Source organism: Poecile atricapillus, chromosome 18, assembly GCF_030490865.1.
Source record: "Poecile atricapillus isolate bPoeAtr1 chromosome 18, bPoeAtr1.hap1, whole genome shotgun sequence".
Classification (NCBI taxonomy): domain Eukaryota; kingdom Metazoa; phylum Chordata; class Aves; order Passeriformes; family Paridae; genus Poecile; species Poecile atricapillus.
In genome coordinates this window covers 9,228,377-9,250,548 of record NC_081266.1, presented here as the reverse complement: position 1 = coordinate 9,250,548, position 22,172 = coordinate 9,228,377, and the positions used below count along the sequence as shown (strand labels likewise).

The window sequence follows — 22,172 nt, the reverse complement described above, 5'->3', positions numbered from 1 at the left end:
CCTCTCTCAAAACTTGTGCTTGTCCCAGGCTCTCGGTCCCACAGTAGATTTAAGATGTGTTTTGTTGGTGCCATGGCTCTCCTGGAACTATGTATAGAGAACACTTACAGCAGTACCTGATGACAACAGGCAGAGTTAACCATTTCTTCCCCAGGTCTTCCAGTCTATTTTTGAGATAGATAAAGTCTCCTATTTTCTTCAGTTCTGGATTTTTTTGCATTAAATTAGGTGCACATTCCTGGTTGTGCTGGAACATTTTTCAGCACCTGGAGCTGAAGAGGTGTTTTTAGATTTATCATGCAGAGACTTAACTTTATTTCTGAAAAAAGTGTAAAAATTTGGTGTTTGAAAGTCAAATTGAACTTAGTTTTTTTAACCAACTATAATTCTCTACCACGGAAAATCTGTTGCTTCATCAAGGTTGAAACTGCCTTGTTCAGCTTTTTTAGGATGTCAGGCAGCACCTGGTGTACCCAGTCACTCTTGCACATCATGCTCTGATTGCCTGAATGTGGCTAAACCAGCAGTGCTCCTCAGAGCCCAGCACTCTCGCTGAGAAGCAGTGTCTCTTTTTTTTTATATGATTTGAAAGTTTTTTTCTTCTTTCTCATTCCAACTGACATGGAGAAATAGTAAGGAAAAATTCTGAGGAAGGATGGACTCTGACCAGGAAGGACCAGCTCTCTAGACAATAGGTTTCAAGAATATTTGTAGGACCATGTAACGGACTAGAATGAATTCCACAGACTCTTAAACAGCAGCAACAAAAAGGATCTGCTCATGTTTCCCAGGCAGAAGAGAAAGTGGTTTCCAGGGTCCCACTCTGTTGGAATATTTGCCTTGATGTCCCACTGTATTGCTTTATGGGAGGGTGGGAGAGCATTTGAATCCACAGCCAAGATACCCCAGTGATGCTGCTGGCTTTGCCTGCCTCCAGAGTTGTATTTTTCAGGATTTCCATGGCAGTAGACTCCTGGTGTCCTCATGGGACATAGCCCCAGAATAATTAATGCACTTGAACGTTGCATAGTTTAAGAGCCATGAGCAGGCAATCTCTATTATTTTGTGGGATGAGAATTTGCCTTCAAAAGCTTTAATGGAATGTAAACATGATTAGCATCAGCAGCTCTCTGATCTGGGATCAGCAGTGCTCTGAGCCCCCAATTAGCTCAGAAGTTATGCTGAGGAAAATGAAGTGGTCACACAGTGCTTCTCTGTAAGAGAGAAGATCCTGGTAAAATTTCAGTCACTTTGGCTTATTTTGGTAATTGAGCAAGACTAAATGAAGATTTTGGTGAGAGAACTTTCAACCTTAATCAAGAAGAAAAGAGTTTTCCTAACTTCAGGGCAATGCTTAAAGGAATAGGCCTTTGATTAATTTTCTTGGCGCAATGTAATATTTTCCTGTTATTCTACATTTTATAGATGAGTTTATTCTGTTGGTCTTTTCTAGTACTTTATATATTTATGAATAGAAAGTTGGAGGTATATTTTTAAGGAGCAACATTAAAAGCCATGAAAAATGATATTATTTGCAAACCACTCTTAGGAGCAGGAAAACTGTAAAGTTATCGAGAAGAACATTCTGCTAGGAAGGATTTCTCCACTCACCCTATGATTGCTGTGATAAACGTGGGCACAATAACCTCAATTTTCTCTCAGCAGATCAGATCTCACTATTAAAGGTCATATTTATTAATTCATTAACTGAGACGTTTTTTCATGCTTTATGCATCCAAAATGATTGTTTCTCTGAATTATTAATATTAATAATAATGAAATACTCATCATTGTGACTTTTTTATTCCATTATTCATCTGATGATGTTTAGGTGAGAAAGGGAAAGATTGCCCTTGCATTGTCAGACCTCGTGGTTTATACCAAATCTCAGAAGTTTGTGAGCTTTGAGCATTCCCTGCAGCATCAGCAGTGTTATGAAAATAATTCAGTTGGAGAGAGTGCAGCACGAAAACTTTTAAGATCTTCAGGTAATTTCTTTGGAGTCAATCAGTTAAAAGTTACATTGGTGCTATGATTGCTTCACTGCTTAGGCATTGAAGGGGTAAAATTTTATGAAACACCTGCTGTCTGATTTTATTTGGTTCTTTGTATAACACTGTTTTAGATATGTCCTTTGCATAATATTTTTATTTCTGTTGGCTTTGGGAGGAAAACTGAAATTCAACTTTGCTTTAATTCCGTGTATTTTTATAAGAACAAATATTAACACAGTCTAAAAAATGTACGTCTGCCTTTCGATTCATTGTTTTCTGCATCAAGTAATTTAGGAATGACAGTCAGCACTTGAAAAAGCGTGGAATAAATTTCACCACCTCCCTCCCCACCCCCATGTCTGGGCTGAGAACTGAGCGGAGTTGGCTCGGCAGTCGCCTGGCTTTGGTGACAAGTGCAGATAAGAGAGTCCTCATTAATGGGATGGATAAACCCCAGAGCAGGCAGCTTGCTCCACTGGAGCAGACCTTCCATCCCAGCCAAACTGAATTATCCAAACCATTCTGGGCTGGAGCAGCTCCATTTGGTGCAGCCTCTGCTGTTTGAGCTCCAGCTGCCTGCAGAGAGCCCCGAGGGAGCGTTAAAAGCAGAGATCACCGAGCATGACAGTGACAATGACAATGAAGGCTGCCACATGCCCACTCACTTTGTGGAGGTGATTCAGTGGCTGGCTGTTGCTAAAGGACACAAAATGATTCACATGAACACTTTCCAGTGGTAGAACAGGAAAGAAGGAACTTTATTTTCTGACTCCAGTATTTATAGATTCTCAACAATGACCAGGAATTGGATAATTAAGTTACACCTTCCCAAGCACACTGGTCGTGTGAAACGTCCATCAAAAGATGTTTCTTAGAAGGAATGTGATAAACAACTTCTGTTTATAGAACTTCCATGGGAAAGTAACTAAAGCTATGAAAACATTATCAGGTTTTAGTTTTCAGGGCAACAGCTGGCGAGGTGAATGATGCTGAACAGTGTCACAAAGTAGGATTTTCCAGCCACTGAGTCCTCTCTCTGGTTCCTCCAGCACTCTAGGAGATAGAAAAGTAGCTCTAGAACCTCTCCTCCCCCTCAATAAAACCACCCCCAAACAACAAAGCAAACCAAACTCTACCAAACAAAACCGCTAAACAAACAAAAAATGAGGTGAGAGGAAAATGGAGATCAGAGAGATGACCCTGGAAATGTAGATTTTTGTTTAATCACTAAAAAGGAATCGTGCAGATAGAAGTCATCTGAAGTTTCCCACATCCCTGCAGTCAATGCTTACATATGAGAAAGGAGGGAACACTGCCAGCAGAAGGAAAAACAATGTACATGATAGTTATCTTCTGAGGCTTATATAACAAGAATTTCAGTGGCTTTTGAAAACGTGCTCTTCCCTGGTCCTAATATTATTTAGCCATTTTATTTAAACCTCCAAACAACAAACAAGCCAAGATCATCTAAAGATGATTTTTTTTCCTTTTTTTTTTTCATTTTGAGCTATTATAGAAGGGGGAAACTTTTGTGCAGTTTCCTGTGTCTCAGTTTCCCATGAGAATACAGTGGGCTTTAGTGTAGAAATCATAAGGTTACCCTGCAAAAAGGTGAAGAAACAGAATATTTCAGTGAAGGGATGGTTTTTGGATAATGAACTTCTTACAAAGGAATATATATTTCTTTATACAGGAATACTGTCAGATTCAAATACACACAAAATATTAAGGTTTAAAAATTAATTATTAAATGAACAAATGAATATATTTCAAAATAAAATGATGTTAAAATAGAATAAATTGGCATAATATTGTGTAAAAATATTGCTGGATCAAATTACTGTATTTTTATTATTTGTTCAAATAGGATTTCTTTAATAACAAAGGTTTTCTTACCAAGATTTTATCCTTCTGTTTATCAGCTAAAGAGTTTATTTCACATACTACAAGATTTATTACAAGAATTTACCCCAAGGGAACAAGAATGAGCTCGTCAAATTATAATCCTCAGGAGTTCTGGAATGTAGGGTGTCAGATGGGTATGTATCCTTGCAGAAACTATTGCATTCTAGGCTTTACAGATAAAGGAGTTTCTTGCTTCCTATAGTATTCTGGTGTTATGTAGGTTACGTAATTTTCCCCCAGTGGCATTATTTTAATTTTTGTTGTATAAAATTTTCCTTCAACCCACATATTCCACCAGTTTTTTCTCACTAGTAATTGTAAATATCACTTTGTGTTAAATAGCTGTTTCCTATGCCAGATATTCCATTTATTCTATTTTATTAATCTCTTTAAACTACCTCTTTGAATTGGATATTAAGAAAATCACTAATAACAAGCTCAGCATTTTTAAGTTTCCATTACTCAGCAATGCAAGTTTCTTCTGAAGGGTCTGTGGGTCTTCAGTGGCACTCTGTGACTTGCTTAGGTGCAGATGTGAGCACAACAATTGATAGTAGTGCCAAAAATTCCCAGAACAGGATATGCTACACAAGGCAGCACTCAAACATTCCTGGTCAGCACAACATCCAGAGACAGCTGGGAGCTGCTGGGAGTCTCCAGTCTTTATTCAGATGAACATACATGTAGAATTTTAATTTCCAGTACAAAACATATTCGTTTCCTGGGCAACAAAAAAAGTGCTAACTTCTGCTTCTTCATTGAAAGTTATTTATTTGAATTTTTTCAAAATAAGCATGGCATGACTTCTGTACCCAGCAGGCTTTGGAAAACCTCTCACCTGTAAGCATTTTGTCCTTTTTAATGGCTTTAGAGACAATTTTACCTTCACGTGTTTATTCTTCAGTTTAAAAGATTCTCAGTTCCAGAACATATTTCTATGTTTGCCTGCTAAATTTTCTTCAGCCCTAGGTAAAGTAGAGCAGAATAGTTTTTGTACCCAGGTATATATTCTGTCTTTGAGTCTTTGCCAAGGCCACCTGAGGGAGACTGTGGGGTGAGCAGGGCACTTTGCCTTAGGCTCTCGGTTTTGAGAGGTGAGAGGTGTGGATTCACCTTGTTATGTTGAAATACACACTCATCCAAGGACAGGCACAGATTTCATTCTGTCTGTAGGGCCCTGGAGCTTATGTCACCCTTGTTCCAGGCTTCCTTTTCCACTTGTTTCCTTTCTCAGCTCTCCATATATCTTCTGTGACAAGTTACTTTCTCCATCCTGACTGTTATTTTACATAACTACATAAGGAGTACAAAAATTACTATTTAGTATAAATTTGACTTGCTTCTATGTCCTCATAAATGCTTATTTGCAGTACAGATTTGGACTTGTGCTGGACTATCCAAGTATCTTCTCATCACCATACTGTGTGAAATTGGTTTGATTATGTTGTGTCCTTGTGGTTCATCCACACTTAGTGCCATGTCTGGATTATTTACCCGGGGTGCTGCCCTCCCTGTGTGCTATCATTGCTATCTAAACTATACATTGCCATTAAAAACTAGGAAGTTTGTTTCATTCTTAGAGAAAGCACTCGCCAGAGGTCCTTAATTTAAAATTGAATTAATCTCCCAGTCTTATCATACTGCAATTTACTAGTTTTCTTTCTAGCCTGTGAATCTCCACACTTATCTCTGCAAAGGATAACCATTTGTTAGATCACAGACAGCGCCAAAATCTTTCAAAATTACTACACTGGCTGTTTACTCAGAGTGTGCCTTAATGAGAAGTCAGTCTAACCATTTATATGCAAAACATATGACTTTTGGTGCATAGGGGGTTTGGGCCCCTTCCTGGAAGAATTAAAAATCTGCAGGAAGTGGTTAGATTTGCCCTCTTGGTCACTTCATTTGCATCTTCACTTAAAAACCCCTCTATTTTTCACATGGGAATAGGCTGATTAAAACCAATTCTCCACATACATTATTTCCAAGCTATGTTAGATCTATTAATTCCCTAATCTGCTTTAGATAGCTGTTTGGCAGAAATATAGCAGCTCTTCACAATGCAACTCCCAAAGTGAGGGTATCTCAGTGAATCTTCTGCTGATGTCCTTTCACTGATTTAACACAGACTTTTGATTTTTATATCTGTCCCATGTCTGTATAATTCACACACCCCTCCTGTCTGCCTGCCTTTGTGCTTTACACCCCATGCACAGAAGTGAATCCTCTAGATCCCTTTTGCAATTCCCTGAAACTCTTCAAAGGACTCTTGGATTTCTCTTTGCCACCTATTCCCCTTCTTAACTCCCTTCTCCTCCCCACACCTGCAAGCTTACATTCCTTTAACATCCATAACCTTTCTGGCTGGGCAAAGAAAATATATTAGGTTTTGTTCAAACCTACACATAACACTGCCTTCCAGGCCTCTGCATCTTGTAATTATGAGAACTGAGTTACTCCTTCACTTCCCTTAGTGATTGACTCAAAACAGTGCTTTCTTCTGTACCTTGCCAGCAATTTTCTCTGAATTGCTTGGAACATATTAACTTGGAGCAGCCTGGCACTCAGCTAAAGCAGGATGAAATGGTCCAACAGGCTCAAGACTTTTTGGGGCTGAGGACAAGACATGTAATTGTGTAAACCTAATTTCCAGAGGAAGGCAAGTTAAAAAGCTCAGTAAAAAGTACAGAGTTTCCACAAAATAGCTTTTGGATATCACTGTGTACTCCCTGTCCATTCTCTGAAAATTGAGACTCATAAGAACAGGAGGTTTTGGGAAAAAAGAGGTCTTATGGAGAAAAACCCTCACTTTTCATAGTCTGTGAAAATTAGTATGCCTCCTGCATACAACTGCAGTGAGGCACTGGAAAGAACTGGTTTGATGTATCCATGTCTCCTTTTTATTTAGGAAATAAAATGAAATGGAAAGATTTATGCAGGGAAATAAAATTCAGGACATTTATTTAAATAAACTGATATCAGTTGTTTTATATAGACTGAAAAAAACAACAAAAATCCAAAATGAAAGAAAGCCTTGGTGAAAATCATAAAAAAAGACTTAAATAACCTTTTGAATGTGGCATTTGGAAATGTTCTACATGTACCAAAGCACTCTGCAGGAATGACCAAAACATGCCATAACTTACAGGAGAAAACCATGGTGTTGTAGGTAGAGAATTTTATTTCAGAATATCTCATATGTGCTTTTTGGGGTGTGCATAAATTTATATGCTGCTGTGAAAGTTGTACTTGTATGATGGGTTTTTTACTTTCTGTAGGTTTTATTTTGGACTGTGACACTGAAATGCAGCTTGGCAATTTTGTCACATCTGTTTTGTGGTTCAGTCTTGTGTGCAATAATATGACAAAATATGGTAAAAAATGATGCATGAAAAGAGGAGTGATAAGGAGCTCTCTAACTAGTTCTGATTTTAACCTCTGAAGCAACCAAGGGAAAAGAAACCAACTAATTTTGATCTTGGTATGCCTCACCTGTGGAAATTAAAATGACTCAAACCCGACCCTGCTTGGGTTCTGTGTCAATAACTATATTATTGCTCTCTTCTACTGGTTTTAATAGTCCAGAAATGCCTCCTTAGGAAGTGAAACCTAGAGGACTAATTTTTTTTTTAATGTTTTCCCTTGAATTTCACTGATTTAGTCTTCACAAAGAGTGAAGTGGTACTGCTAATTCAGGTGTAGACACCTGCAAGATAGGTGGGATAATATGATTCAACATCTGAAGCTCTCCAAATGCACTCAACTTTCCTTTGGAATGGCTCCAAATGCTGGGAGTGGTTTTGAATGAAGGTTTTATGTCTCTTCTGCAGAAATGCTTCTACTGCCAGGTTTATGAAAAAGCTCTTGGGCTATTCTGCTTCTTTTTAGGCAGTTTTTGGTGTGTGTCATAGATACTGGAATTTCACTTTAAAGCAAAGAAACACTGAAATTCCATTTTATCAGTTTTTCCAGCTGTCTTCACTGCAGACAACCAATAGAATAGTAAATAATTTATGTGAAGTCTAATAAATTTTAAAGGAAGATGGGAAAAAATTGCAGGAACACAATTGTTTCTGAAGTAGTTGCTGATCTTGTTCTAAAACCTGTCAGTGACTCCAGACTAAAACAGGAGAGGGAAGCTGATAATATTCACTTTTCTGCCAAGAATCACAAGTTAAGTAAATTTTAAAAATTATTTTGGAAACGTTTCAGGTGTAAAATTGGTCAAATGACAACCAAAAATACTCAGACTTACACTGAAGTGTGACTTTCAGACTGACACATTAATTAGACAGCAAAAATCAATTTAGATTTTCAGATCTGATAATTTATCAGAAATGCTTTAGGTACTTTTCCCATGAGAATCTCACAAGAGAGGATCTCTACTTAAACCCTTTGCAGATTTACTTGGACAATGGAGGACTCTTAATCACCTGACATCTCTTTTCCAGTAGGACCACTTGTAATGAAGTAGGAGCAATGTCAGCAGTTATGAACTGTGTGACTGGATTCTTCACATTTCTAATGACAGTGTCTTTAGAGCCACAGTATTAAACTGGCCCAAAGACCATACAAAAAAGACTGACTGCACATTTTAAGGATGTTATGTCACGCAGTTATGCATTTATTCAGCTCTCAGAGGAGCAGTCCCTCTTCCTACGGCAGAATCCCTCACATTGTAAGCCATAAATCAAGCTTCTGTAGAGTGAAAACAACCATTTCAAAATGTGCAGGTGAAAAATAAAGCCAGAAGTTATCATTAAGATTAATACAATTTGGAGTCTGTTAGGGAAGAGAAAAAATACAGTTTTACTGATTTTTTTTTTTTGCCAGGAAGAGAGGTGATACTTTTTATGCCAAAATGTATATTGTCCATATAAGCTTGCTCTGTGTTGTAGGAAAATCAATCATTATATATTTTATTTTTTTTCTGGTAGAAAAAAAAGAGGTTTTTTTCTTTATTTTTGGTCTAGTAGACCAAAGTCCTTGCTCATAAAGTTTGTGTGGGGTCTCACCTCTTCACGGGTTTATTCTCTTTCACTTTGAAGCTCTTCCCCCCTGTCCTGTTATGCCCCTGTAAATAGTCTCGCTCCATCTTTCCTGGACTTCTGAAATATTTCTGTAAATTTGGGCAGTGATGGATTGAGTGCAGCTGTGACCTGCATGTGAGAAGAAAGCCTAGACAGTCTGTGCCCAGCTTGGAGTGCTGGTGTGGAATGAAAGCAGTGGCTTCAAATCCAATCACATTGATCATCTCATAAGCAATGGCAACATTCCAGAGCATTAGGATACGCTCCTGTTTGCAATAGCATTTCCCAGGCTGGGTGGAATTCAGCTCAGATTTGGGATATCTGAGGCACAGATTTTCGTTGCATTCATTGTGAGTGGCCCACTTTAAGAGCACAGACAACTGGAAAGAGCTGAGAGCAAGACAAGAAGGCTGATAAAAGTGTGATCTATTACATCTCTTTAGATTCAAATGAGTGAGGTAAACCATGGGGATAGGAACATTGGCACTGTGAGTGCTTTCTGAATATGAGTTTTTTTGAAAGGGCATAAAATTGATACATTTTGAGATGCATTTTTAAATGGCATAAAATGCAATTAAGTAACTCATTTCAAGAAAAAATGGTGACAAATGTGTCCTTATCTATTTTAAAATCTTCCCATTTAAATGGGAAAATGCATTAAACCTTATGGTTGTGATGTAGCTGATAGAACCAGCAAGCGAAGAACAAAAAATAAAAAATTACAATTTAAAAGTCCCACTGGGAATATTAATGAGAGGCAGGATCAAAAGATGTGCAGTTTTCCTCAATGCCTTCAAATCACAGTCACAATTCTCATTTTGGTTTTACAAAGCTTTTGCTTTTAGTCCACAAATCAATTATGTCTTGAATGGTGGCACCTATAGAAGGTGCTGTGTATGAATATTTAGAGTGTCTTTAGTTCTGCAATTAGTGGTGGAACTGACTTCAGTTAACTGCTTGTGATACAGAGGTTTGGGGTCAAAAATAATATTCTTCTGTGTATTATGGATTGGCTCATTTTTTGGAGCTAGTCTATTTCCTAACCTCAATTTGCCATATGAAGTTATTTACACCTGGGGCTTACTGGGACTGCCATGGCAGCTTTGGTACTTTGCAAGATGATTTGAGTATTCAATACTCTGATCTGAAGGGGATTTAACCTCATGGTTCTAGGAATAGTTAAATCTGTTTTAGGTGCAGGAATCACAGTGAAGAATTGCTTTGCTCAGGTTGTTCCCCAAGCCCATGTTTTGCTGTGCTGCTTTGATTTTGATGTCAATATTAAAATTCTTCTGGTGCTTAATGAAAGGACTGAGGAGAAAATTTAATGTACACCGTGTTCAACTTCAGATGCCTTTACTTCCCCATGAAAACCATGCATTAAGATTATGTACTGCTCAGATGGTTTCATTGCAAGCTCATTTGGGTTTCTTTCCAAAATAAACTGTCAGTTTAAATCTCTCTTCATACATGCATTATATTTATACTGTTTCATAAAACAAAAGTACAAAGAATATTATTGAACAGTTCTGCTCTTGAATTCACCAAAGCTAAAATGAAACACTGGGTAGAAGTTCAGGATTGTTTGCAGAAAGATATTGCTCAGCCCAAGCTGCTGGGCATAGCTTTTAGTTTATGATCCTTGCCATTTCTCAAGAAGTGTTAGGGCTATACTGCACCTGTTTAAAAAGAAAAATTGTACATCAATGCACCATAAAGTAGTGCCCTGGGAGGCTCCAAGCAGCTATGAGCCCTGTAAACAGTTTTAGTAGAGGTTTGCATCTCAGAGAATATGACACAAAATCTCACATTTGCTTAATCACCTTAAAACTTGCAATACAAAGAAACCAGTAAGTAAATTAAAACTACTGTTCCATGCGTTTTTTAACTTGTTCTTAAGGTCAAATTAAATTAAGTGAAAACACAGTGCTGATGTTTAGAGATATCAACCCATAATAACATTGCCCTTCACTTGTGTTGCAAAAGTAATTTTCCTAATGTGATAAAATATAAAGTATTCTCGTTTGCTTGTTGCTGTTGTTACATCAGATTTTCCTGCTTAGTCGCCTATAAAGCTTGGTAAATTTAGCAATAGTCTCATTATGTGCAATCATGTAATTTGGTTCATCATGTGGAAGCTGCTATTTGAAGCTGACTGTTCGATGTGCCTAATTTCAGTTGCACTTTTAAACCCACGTATCCTGAAAGTGTGGCCTAGGACTCACCTGAGGACTGAGAGATCCTGGCTTATCTGTAGTTCAGACTTCCAGGGGCCACAGGGTTGCAGCTCCTGTAGCATCCTCTGCACAGCTTGATTCAGTGCATTAAAATATACAAGCATCATATAGCACCAAATTTGGGGCTGTTTCTGGATGATGGGTTGAGTCATAAAGAGAAAATTTTGAACCGCTGCCAAAACCATACCAAGAAAATACCAACCCTGTTTAAAAAAGGCAATGGTGGGCAATGGGCAATATGAACACTCTGAAGTTTGGTTTCTGTTGTTAAAGGTAAAACAAAATTCCTGTGTATATTAACATAAAATCATGTCTTTATCTACATTAACACTTTGATCAAAGCAGGAGTGCATGTTGTGTTTTGTTTTGGAGGCTTTTTTCGTTTTGTTTGAGGTTTTTCTAGACAAGGTTTCCAGTTATTCCTACTTGCTGCATGTTGGTTCATGATGCAGAGCAATTTTAGCTAGCACAGATGGGATTTCTTTCAGATTAAACAGATGATGCACTCTGGGAGCAATTCATGTATTCCACCCATTCATTGGTTTTGAGACTACGGAACCAGAGCTCTTCAGAAGTAACCCCACCAAAAACATGTGTTTATATATCATATTATAAATATCAGGTCCATTGTACCAGCTGCTTCATTCCTATTTGTGTTGTTTGCTTCAGAATATTTTAAAATGATCATCAAAGCAGTGAAGGAATGAGTAATTTTTGCAGTGAAAACAATTTTGTGTGTTTTCCACTTGCAATAAGGATTTTTGCATTATGTCAAATGTTCATTCAATACATTCATATTATCTCCCAGGAAAATGTAATAAGGTCCTCTTTATGAATTATTATGAGTCACTTGAACTGCTTAAAGTCTTCTTTTTTCATTCCTACCAAACCATCCTTTTAAGTAAATGACTTCTTATCATTCTCTGTTTAACACATGTCATGGGTTCATAATGTCATAATTCATTGCTGATTTGACTTCTGCATTTTCTATTTGGAATGTGACAAGAAGCTCCATTGCACTGGAATAGGGGGAAATTTCATTAAACAGGTCTATTTCAATGTTGGCTTTATCTCATGAATTACAATATCCTGTTGATGAGAAGTGTGATATTTTATTATTGGTGCTGCAGCAAACTGAAAATGTTTTGAACTGCCAAGGAAAGGAAAAAATCTGTCAGGTGTATTCTTAGAATAATCACCAGTACTTGAGGATTAAGCTCCAAGAGAGTGTGTGCTCACATAAATTTAAGAACACTTTTAAAATTGCTTCTAGTTCTATAAATTTATATGTATTTTCACTGAGTATTCTAACTAAACTAAAGCTTCTTAATCTTCTGGGTGAGATGTTTTTGTGATGAATTCTGCACCATAACTAAGGTTAGATACAATCCTGAGGTTTTGACTTCTGCACCAGATCTTTGATAGCAGGTTTGGAGTGCAGGGTCTTGCTGCTGTAGAGAAACTAGGATGTGAATTCAGTTCTTGCAGAGAGAAGGATCTCTTATTTCATATTCTCCAAGGTCTAATTTAGAAAGAAAAGGGAAGAGAGGTATAGCAATGTAAAAAAGATCTATAGATTAGTTCTTAAAAGAGGGTGCAGTTCTAAAGAGTGTACTGTTTTTGTGCACAAATAATTCGTTATTGAGTATCACTTAATTTAAGGGAAATAACAGGATCCTACATATGAATTGAAAGATGTAGATATCTTAAGCTCATTTGAAATTTTTTTTAACTTTTTTTTATAAAATGATATCAAATCTAATTCACTAAAATCAATACTGATATAATTTTACAGTGGCCTTAAACTTCCAAACACCGGGAACACAAATGGAATTGCAAGATGGAAAATTCCTGGACAATGGTGGTTGTGGCTATGTGCTGAAACCTGTATTCTTGAGGGATCGCAATACCACATTTACACCCCGAAATGTGGGAGGATACAGCAAACCAATGTCTCTGTCAATAAGGGTAAGATGACTGAAGTGTTGTTTTGTTCCATGAAAATGGGAAAGCAAATTTTATGTATTTCAGATGCAATTATTATCTAATTTTTTTCCCCATTTTATTCCTATTCCTGTTTGTTGGGAACTAATGTTTTGAACAAGATGGTAAAACTCTCACAGAGTATCAACTGCTGCTTGGGTGCTTTCCCATCTGTATTTCACTTATGCTTGCTAAAAATATGTAGGGGTTCAGAGCCTCCAGGAGACTGTAAAAATACATGATTTTTAATGATGCTGTACAAATAAATATAAATAATGTAGCTGCAAAAGGAGCCAGACAATTGTGCATGTGGAAGCTGAACTGAAAACACAGAATTCAAATGTGCACTTCGGGTGTTATTTCTTTCACTATCAATAATACCACGTGTACTATTATAATGTTAATTGACAAATGGAAATTTTTAAAGATAAGATAGGAAGCTTCATGCTTCTTTTAAGTCTCATTATCTTTCTATGCATATATAAAAGACTATTTATAATCCTTAAATGGTATAAATAAGGGTGAAAGGAGGGATGAATTAATAAGTCTTTGAATTATTTCTACTTCTCCCAAATTATAATGTGATTTACTTCCCAAAAATACTTGAAATGCATGCCATTTACAAATAAATGATTAGATAAGGCCTTTATTTTGAGGTCAAGTAGATTTGTTATAATTGTTCACTAATTAGAAAAGTCCCTTTTCCCAATGAAAAGGTAATATTTCTGATTACACAGAATACCACTTGCATAAATGCTATTTAATTAGCATATAATTAGTGTGTAATTGCTATTTTGTTTCTTTCAGAGTAATAAATAGCGGAGATAAAACAATAGTTAGTGACAATTATAAAATACTTACATAATGCACGCACCTAATCAAGAACATTCTAGTGTCCTGACAGTGAGCATACCAATTGTGAATAGACATTGCTGGATGATTTCAGGCAGCCAGGCAAATACATCACTTATTTTAGCCCTAATTTGTATGAAGCTGGAATTAGGATGAGGAGAAACCCTGAATTGTAATGCAGGAGACAGACAAAACCATTGTCAATGCAGAGGAAGTGTCTGAGTTTGGAAGGAGCTGGAGAAGAGAAAGGCTGTGTTTAAGATTGAGGACTTTAGACTGAGACTTCAGGCTGGATAGTGCGGGCTGCAGAGAGGCAATGGCATCCCACTGGCTGAGGGAATGAAGGGCACAGAGAGCCCCATTCATAGCCAGCAGCAAAAACCAGGAAATTGTGGTTGAAGACAAAAGCAATTTGGAGCAGGAGTCAAAGGAAAAGCAGCTTCTGCTGAAAAAGTTACTAACCAGATGAATGCAGAAATGACAACAGAAAGCAAAGATAGAAAACATCTAAGGGGCAAATCTCTCTGAACGAATGAATGAATGAACGAATGAAGAATAGAAAAATCACATAGGGCCTGATGTTACTGAATTCCTTATCCTTAACCCAATGTGCCACAATTCCCATCAAGAGGCATAGAGCCTTTGAAGCAGAAATAGGGATGTTCAAGGTGCTTCCTAAATTTATACATCACTCTGTATCTCTGCTTCACCTTGGATGTCAAAAATTGATTTGATTTATGGCTTTGGGTCACAGTGTGCTTGAAAGAACTCACTCTTTTCCCATGCCAGGGGAGGCTTAGGCTAGGTCTAGCAGTGGGTCATGCAGGCCTTGGCAATGGCCCTCAGGACATGGCAAGGAATCTCCCATGTCCTTAGTGGGCAGCCCATCAGTGATTGCAAAGATTCCTGGTGAAGGCAGCAGCAATTCCTTAGGAAGAAAGAGCATCAGTGTTTGCCAAGCCACTGCTCTTCAGTATTTCAGGCTAGAACTTCTCTTGGGGCAAGGTGCTACAAGCACTGGAAAATATCAAAGCAAAGTGTGGGATTTGTGGGTTTTGATTTTTGGGGTGGTTGACAGGGGAATAAGAATCTCTTATGATGCTTAGGCCTGAGACCAGGGTCAGGAGTCATATCTTTCACCTGGGCTTTCAGGCTTGTATATCTCTCTCAATACATGTTATATACTAATTCCTAAAAGGCTGATTACTGCACAGATGTTGACTCTTTCCTAGCTACCCTGAAATATAGATAAAAAGCAGACAAAGTTGTGACTTTCATAAATCCTGTCTTAGTCTGGGTGCCAGATTACAGGGCAGTCTGAGACAAAATTTCCTGGTTTTGGAAATTTTGGTCAAAACACATCAGGAAGCTCACTGAATGAAGAGTTTTTGTCTAATACTAAGGAACACTGTGCAAGAGATGAGGCACAGGTGAGGCAGTCTGCTACATACCCTGTAGCACAATGCTGATGTCACGGTGGGTCTTGATGCTGATCCACTCCACACAGATTGGAATTCATGAGCTCGATAGCAGAAAGTGTAAAAATCACTGTAGGCTGATTCCAATAGGATTATTTTGTACAGTAGCAAAATATAATTTTTATGTATAGCTATTGAATAAAAAAACCTGAAAATTATTGTTTAAAATATTATTTCAGTTATTTATTTATCTCTATATTTATTTATTTATAAAGAGGGTGGTGAAACACTGGCACAGGCAGCCCAGAGAGGTTATGTGTATCCCATCCCTCTAACCATTCATGGTCAGTTTGGACTGGGCTCAGACCAATCTGATCTAGTTAAAACATGCTCCTAAACCACAATGTTTCTAAAAAAGTATATATATATATATAAGTAAATTAGATAGGAAGCACCATATTCTTGATTCCACTGTGTTTATTACACCAGTTTATGACTGGCATATACTTAAAGTAATTTCTTTTGAAAGCTATTTCTATTATGGTGACTATATGGCTGTGGTGAATTAGTTCGTTCTTACAGTTATTTCAATATAACTTTAATTTTCCAGCTCATCAGTGGCCATCAGTTACCACGCAGCAGCACGTCAAGGAGCAACAAAGCTAACCCCATGGTACAGATAGAAATCCATGGTGTGCCAGAGGATGAAGCAAGAAAGAACTCTAGTATTGTAAGAAGCAATGGTGAGCATCAGTCTGCTTCTCTAGGCTGTGAACAAAGCACAACAACATTTTATAAGGAAACACCAACTTTGCATCCCAAGGAGTTATAGAAAATGCAATTATTTCTCTCTAGACTAGGATTTCCTGGCACAAAATCTGTAGCAGAAGTTCATGCTGTGTGTGCCATTTTTCTAGACTGGTAGATTAAGGAAGCACAAACACACAGCTGGGAGCACTCCCCCTTTCTAAAGGAAGGTGGAATTTATTTTTTTTCACACTGCTGTGGGCTCATCCTGGACAGCAGCTCAGCTCCAAAGAGCTGCTTGCTTGTTGTCCTCTAGTTGGATGGGAAGAGGGCTGGAAAGGTCAAAATGAGAAATCCCCGGGTTGAGAAGAAGACAGTTTGATAGATAAAGCAAAAGCTGCCCACACAAGCAAAGCAAAATAAGGAATTCATTCACCACTTCCCATGGGCAGGCAGGTGTAGAGCCATTCCCAGGGAAACAAGGCTTCATTTTGGAGCTCTGAGGTTACTTGGGAAGACAGACACTGCAATTCTGAATGCCCTCTCTTCCTCCTTCTCCCCAGCTGTGAGCATGACACCATTTGTAAGGAACATCCCCTTGGCCAGCTGGGGTCAGCTGTACCACTTGTGCCTCCTCCCAACTTCCTGGGTACCCCCAGCCCCCTCACTGGGATGGGGAGGCTGCTCTGCAGTGAGAAAGACAGAAATCTCGACACTGTGGAAGCCCTATTCAGCAATAGCTCAAACACTGGGGTGTAGTCAGTGCTGTTTGAGTCAAAAATCCAAAATGCAGCACCATAGGGGTTGGCATGAAGAAAGTTAACCCTATCCCAGCCTTAACCAGTACACGAGGTTTTCTTAAGAAATTGCTGTAACTTCATCACTCGTCTCATTTGAAGTCTCTGGTAGGAGTAATCCCTTAATTGCTTGACAGGTGAAGTGTGTACTCTTTGTAGCTGTCTGTGAGCACTCCCTTATCTTTATAATACAGATCTTCTTGATGTCTCAGACTACAAGCTTTCTGTGATCTCATTTTGTCTGTGCCTCTGTCTTCTATGCTTCCTTTTTCTTTTTTATAGATAGCTGCTGTTTTAAATCAGCCCCTGAATTTCTTTTCCCTGTATGACCATTGCTAAAGACCAGGCAAACCCCTCCTGTTCCACATTCTCTTTTTGTATTTCTAGTCAAGTGAACGTTTTACTACCTGAATTTATTCATTTCCAACACTGTGAAAGGAGAAACTTTGACAAAAGCATGAAACTGGTATGGCTATAGGAAAATTTAAGCTGAGCAGAGGTTCTTAACCTGACTATCCTTGTCTCATTTTTCTCTCTTTTAAGGGATGACACCAACTATCTTAGGCTTTTGCCCCACTACAGTCAGTGGGAGTTTAGTTATTTGTTTAAATGGGCACAGATACCTAGGGTAAAAGAAACTCTTTACCAGTTCAGACTAGTGATAGCAGCTTAGTTATAGAGTAGAAAAAAAAGAAATCATATTTTAATCCTGTTTCTTTTCTCCTTTAATTAGCTTTGAGCCCTAAATGGAATGAAACATTCTCTTTTAACATCCAAGTTCCAGAACTGGCAATGATACGCTTCTGCGTGCAGAATGAGATTTCTGTGTGTAACAACGAATTCCTTGGCCAATACACTTTACCTGTGACGAGCCTCAATACAGGTAATATTTTTATGTCAACCACTTATAACAGCTCAAAAAAATCTGCAACATTCCAGGCTTTTTTTGTTACTGTAGCATTGAGAGACTTCAGCACCACCTTTATTTTCTAGAACACGATTTTGTAACAAAATGAATAAATGGCACTCTCTGTGTTTGAAATAAACATATTCTCTGAATGCAAATCCATGATGTTGAAATCAGAACAATATTAATGGCAGGTGATTCTTCCCACTGCAGTGTTCCATTCTAGATGGAAACTGCCCAGGTGGTATTTTAATTCATTGCAAGAAGTGAGACTAGTCAGAGCTGCTATGAAGACAGTGGTTTTGTGCACTTAGATAAGTTCAAAACCCAATACCAAATTAAAACAAAATCAACCACCAAAACCCCCTCAGGTAACCTATCTGCAACTTTTCAGAGTGGAGCACAATGTTTAAAAATAGGGCAAAATATTCATGGTATTTTTCTTGCTGGAGTTTCTTTTGTTAAGCCAGTAGAGTTCCTGGAACTTTTGTAATGAAAAGGCTGCTCATAAAGAGCAGACACAGAAGCCAATAGGCCAAGGAGAAAGGCTTATGTAAAATGGCTGTTTACTACACTGGCTTTCCAAAGCCATTTCTGACAAAACAAACAGCTTTTATTAGTGAATAAAGACGGCAAGGCAAAACACTGGAGCTGGCAACAGGCACCACACCTTTTTTATTAAGCTTAACAGGATTTTAAATGGTGCATTTTTTTTCCCTCATGTTTGGAAGTCATAAAGCTGCTTGTGATTCTTAGGTGAGGCTGAGGAGTTATACAAGAAAAATGACATTACTCTTAGAGCTCAGTTGTTTTTCTACAACATGAATTTTTACACTGATAACCTTTTCGTTTCCTTTTATTTGTATACTTCAGGATAATGAAAGAACACTCAACCTAACAATTCACAATATCTGAGACAAATTCAAATATCAGGCACTGCTGCTTACAAGCACTTGCAAAATTATTGATTGAGGTTTTTTTAGATACAAATTTTCAGTGAGGCTTAATGTCTTTATAATTTTGGTTACAAATGAGGGATTCATATTTTGGAAAAGTAAGAGCAGTAGATTTCTGAGGAAACATTTTCAGTGCAATAATTAAAATTCTAGGGAGTGAGTCTAGGTACAAAAATTATAAATGATGCCAAACAAATTGCCCCAATCCCCACTTAACACAATATAAAAAAAGTAATTTGCTATCAGAATGCCCAGAGGCCATAAATAAAATGCTTCTAAGAGGTAAAGTGATAAATAATTTCAAAATTTATTACAATTTATTACATTCATTGCAATGCTTAACATTGAGATCTCTGAAAGCAGGTCTGGAACGATGGTTTTGCTTTAGGTACCCAAGTACTCTCTAAACAGTGAAATAGGAAAATAATGTTCTTGCAGAGGGAGCCACAACAAGCAGAAGACAAGGCAAGAACTGCCTAATATGCTGGAGAGTGAGCATGGATTTCAGTCTTAGACTTCAGCATTCCAATTGCTTAAATCTGTACTACAGGACTGTCCCCAGGTCCCTAGGATTCATATCCCTGAGGTTTCCCTGAGGGCAAGTTGCTTCCAAAAGCTGAGCAGTGCTTACATCTTTTATTTTCTTTGACAGCCAGAGGGGCAAGGTTGTGCCATTTCCTCCCTGCTCTGCATTTTCTTTTGAAAGGATTCAAATCTATATCCACACTGCCTTCCTTTCCCCAGCAGCAGACTCCCAACTACCTGTAGACTCCACTGGGGAGGAATGCTCGCTGTCCAGCTGCAGCAGAATTTGATTTTCCATGTAGTGATTATGTAGCTATACTCAGAGGGGCTGAAATTGAGAAAAATTCTCTACCTGGGTGGTTAAAGGCAAATAGGAGGGGGGAGTCCTCTCTTACAGTCCCTGTGCCAATGAATCTGCCATGGTGAATACTAATACAGGACAGGAACTCAATTTTTAACTCTATTATCATGGGATCCAAGAGTAGTTAATTATTTAATGCAAATTGGGGCAATTTCAATAATAAAAAAGAAGTTTTACTTCTCTCAGGAAACTTTGTAGAATCTTCTGTAGGTAGGGGCTAGAACACAAGTCTTCAGAAATTAGTCTTAGTCTTTGAAGTGTATCTTTGGATAGGAAATCAACCAAGCCTTCCACATATTGTGTGCATGCCTTAAAAACTGATCTCAAATGTAAATTGCCTACAACCAGCTTTAATATTTGCTGCCTAGAATCTGAACCTTAAATACCACAGGAACTTATGTGTAGTGTGACAGAACAAGGGGAAATGGCTCAAGCTGTGCCAGGGAAGGTTCAGTTGGACATCAGGGAGAATTTTGTCACTGGTAGGGTTGTCCATTATTAGAAAGAGCTGCTCAGACAGGAGGTGGAACCACCATCTCTGAAGGTGTTCAAGAAACAATTGGATGTGGCACTCAGTGCCATGCCCTGGTTCACAAGGAGGTGTTCAGTCAAAGGCTGGACTTGATGATCTTAGAGCTCTTTTCCAATCTAAACAATTCTATGATTCTGTATGAAAGAAGCAAGAAATTCCAAACCCAGGTAAATGTGGCTCCCAAAGACTCCACAGGCATCCACACACAGCTAAAGAGGGATTTTGAAAACTGCAGTTCAGAACATGGATACTTCTACAAAACAGACTTACTTAAATAGCTGGAATTATTTACATATATACATAGAAAAAACACAGAATTTTTTTTAACCATAAGTGACATTGTCACTTGTTATTAAATAAGGGACATTTAGTCATATAAAGCAGTACAGGCCGGGATTTTTAAGAAAAAGTTGTTTTGTTTTCTAAGCAGGTAAGTGAATTATGTTTGAAATTGAGAACTATGGCTTTTCCAAATGCTTCAATAACCAGATGAACACGTAGCTTCATGATGGCATGACCTATCTCTGATAAAGTGAATTACTCATATGAAATTAACTTTTTAAGAAGTCATGGTAGAAAGTCTTACACTTCACTTTTTTCTGCCTCAGCTGCACAGTGCATGGCTGCTGCAGCACCGTTCTGTAGGTGCTATCACTGCTGATTCACAAGTTCTTTCATTTGCTCTCAAAACAATGTGTGCAGCACATAACCTGGGATGTTACAATGTAAGTTTGCCCATGTTTAAATATCACTGGGCTGAAAGTCTTCCATTTGAAAAAATATCACATCCTGCAAAACACTGGGCTTTTTCACTCTGACACCAAAAATACCAGAATTGAAATACTATATATATATAAATGAGAAAAACCAGCACAAATGATATTCAGTTCTAGTATAATTTCATTTTATTTTAAAGAGCTACTTACAGAATCATAAATTATGCCTTGTTTGCATTGGTGATCATAAAAACACTCCATCATAATATTTGTGCTTGTGGTTAATACACTAATAAAGGTGTCATTATATTTACAGGTTACCGTAACATTCCATTGATATCCAAAGAAGGCATCAAGCTGGAACCTGCATCACTGTTTATTTATCTTTGTTATTGTTAGTGATGTCCTGCAGAAGAAATCATTCTGGAGGATTGCCCCCTGCTCCAATAAAGTAACATCTGTGGCTTTGCAACAGCCCCAGTGGCCTGATTCCCAGAGAGGCACATTCACAATGATTTTGTGAAGCCAGAGGGAATATTATGGAGGGGGTATCCCAAATAAGGGCTGCTGTCCTTGGCCCTACTGCTGTTTTTCTGTAGGAGAAGACTGGGTCTGAGAAAACCTAAGGAGCCTTGAGGTGCACAGGTCCATGGGACGTGATGAGAAACATCCACAGGTCCTGAGGAAACTGGCCTGAGCCGCGATCCCTCACTTGGGAAGTCAGGGCAGGTTGGGGAAGTTCCCACTGATGGAAAAAGTGGAAACATAGCCCACATCTGCTATCAAAATCAGCGTTGAGGGAGGTGATTTTACCCTCCTAGTCTGCTCTCAGGAGGTCCCACTTGGGAAGTTGCATTTAGCTTTGGGGCCTCCAACACAAGAAAGAGGTTGATCTTTTGGAGAGAGTCTAGAGGAGGGTCATGAAAATGATCATAATTAGCATCTGTGAACTTAAAGGAACCACTCATGTTAATTATTTAATATATAAATATATATTTATAGCTCTAAGTCTATTCAATGCATGTATTGACTTGAACCCCTTATGCAGCATAGGACTGCAATGTGGGAAGACTGCTGAACAAATATCTGTGGCATCATGAGCTTAAATAAATCCCCCCTGAAAGCTCACACTCAATATATTCTCTTTATTCATGAACATCAGCTTCTCCCTCCTCTCTTCACACAAATGACCAGTTATATCTGCCTCTTGGA

General features: G+C 38.1%; 1 protein-coding gene across 1 annotated transcript in view; it reads left to right on the top strand.

Moving 5' to 3' along the window:
• Positions 1-21,359, top strand: part of LOC131586085 (1-phosphatidylinositol 4,5-bisphosphate phosphodiesterase zeta-1-like) — a 45,361-nt gene extending 24,002 nt beyond the window's left edge. Inside the window, exons 8-13 of the mRNA XM_058852823.1 lie at positions 1,832-1,988; positions 3,917-4,033; positions 12,962-13,134; positions 16,030-16,162; positions 17,697-17,846; positions 21,277-21,359. Of these exons, the coding sequence (XP_058708806.1) occupies positions 1,832-1,988; positions 3,917-4,033; positions 12,962-13,134; positions 16,030-16,162; positions 17,697-17,846; positions 21,277-21,359 (813 nt within the window). The remainder of the gene's footprint in view (positions 1-1,831; positions 1,989-3,916; positions 4,034-12,961; positions 13,135-16,029; positions 16,163-17,696; positions 17,847-21,276) is intronic.
• The last annotated feature ends 813 nt before the right edge of the window (positions 21,360-22,172 follow it).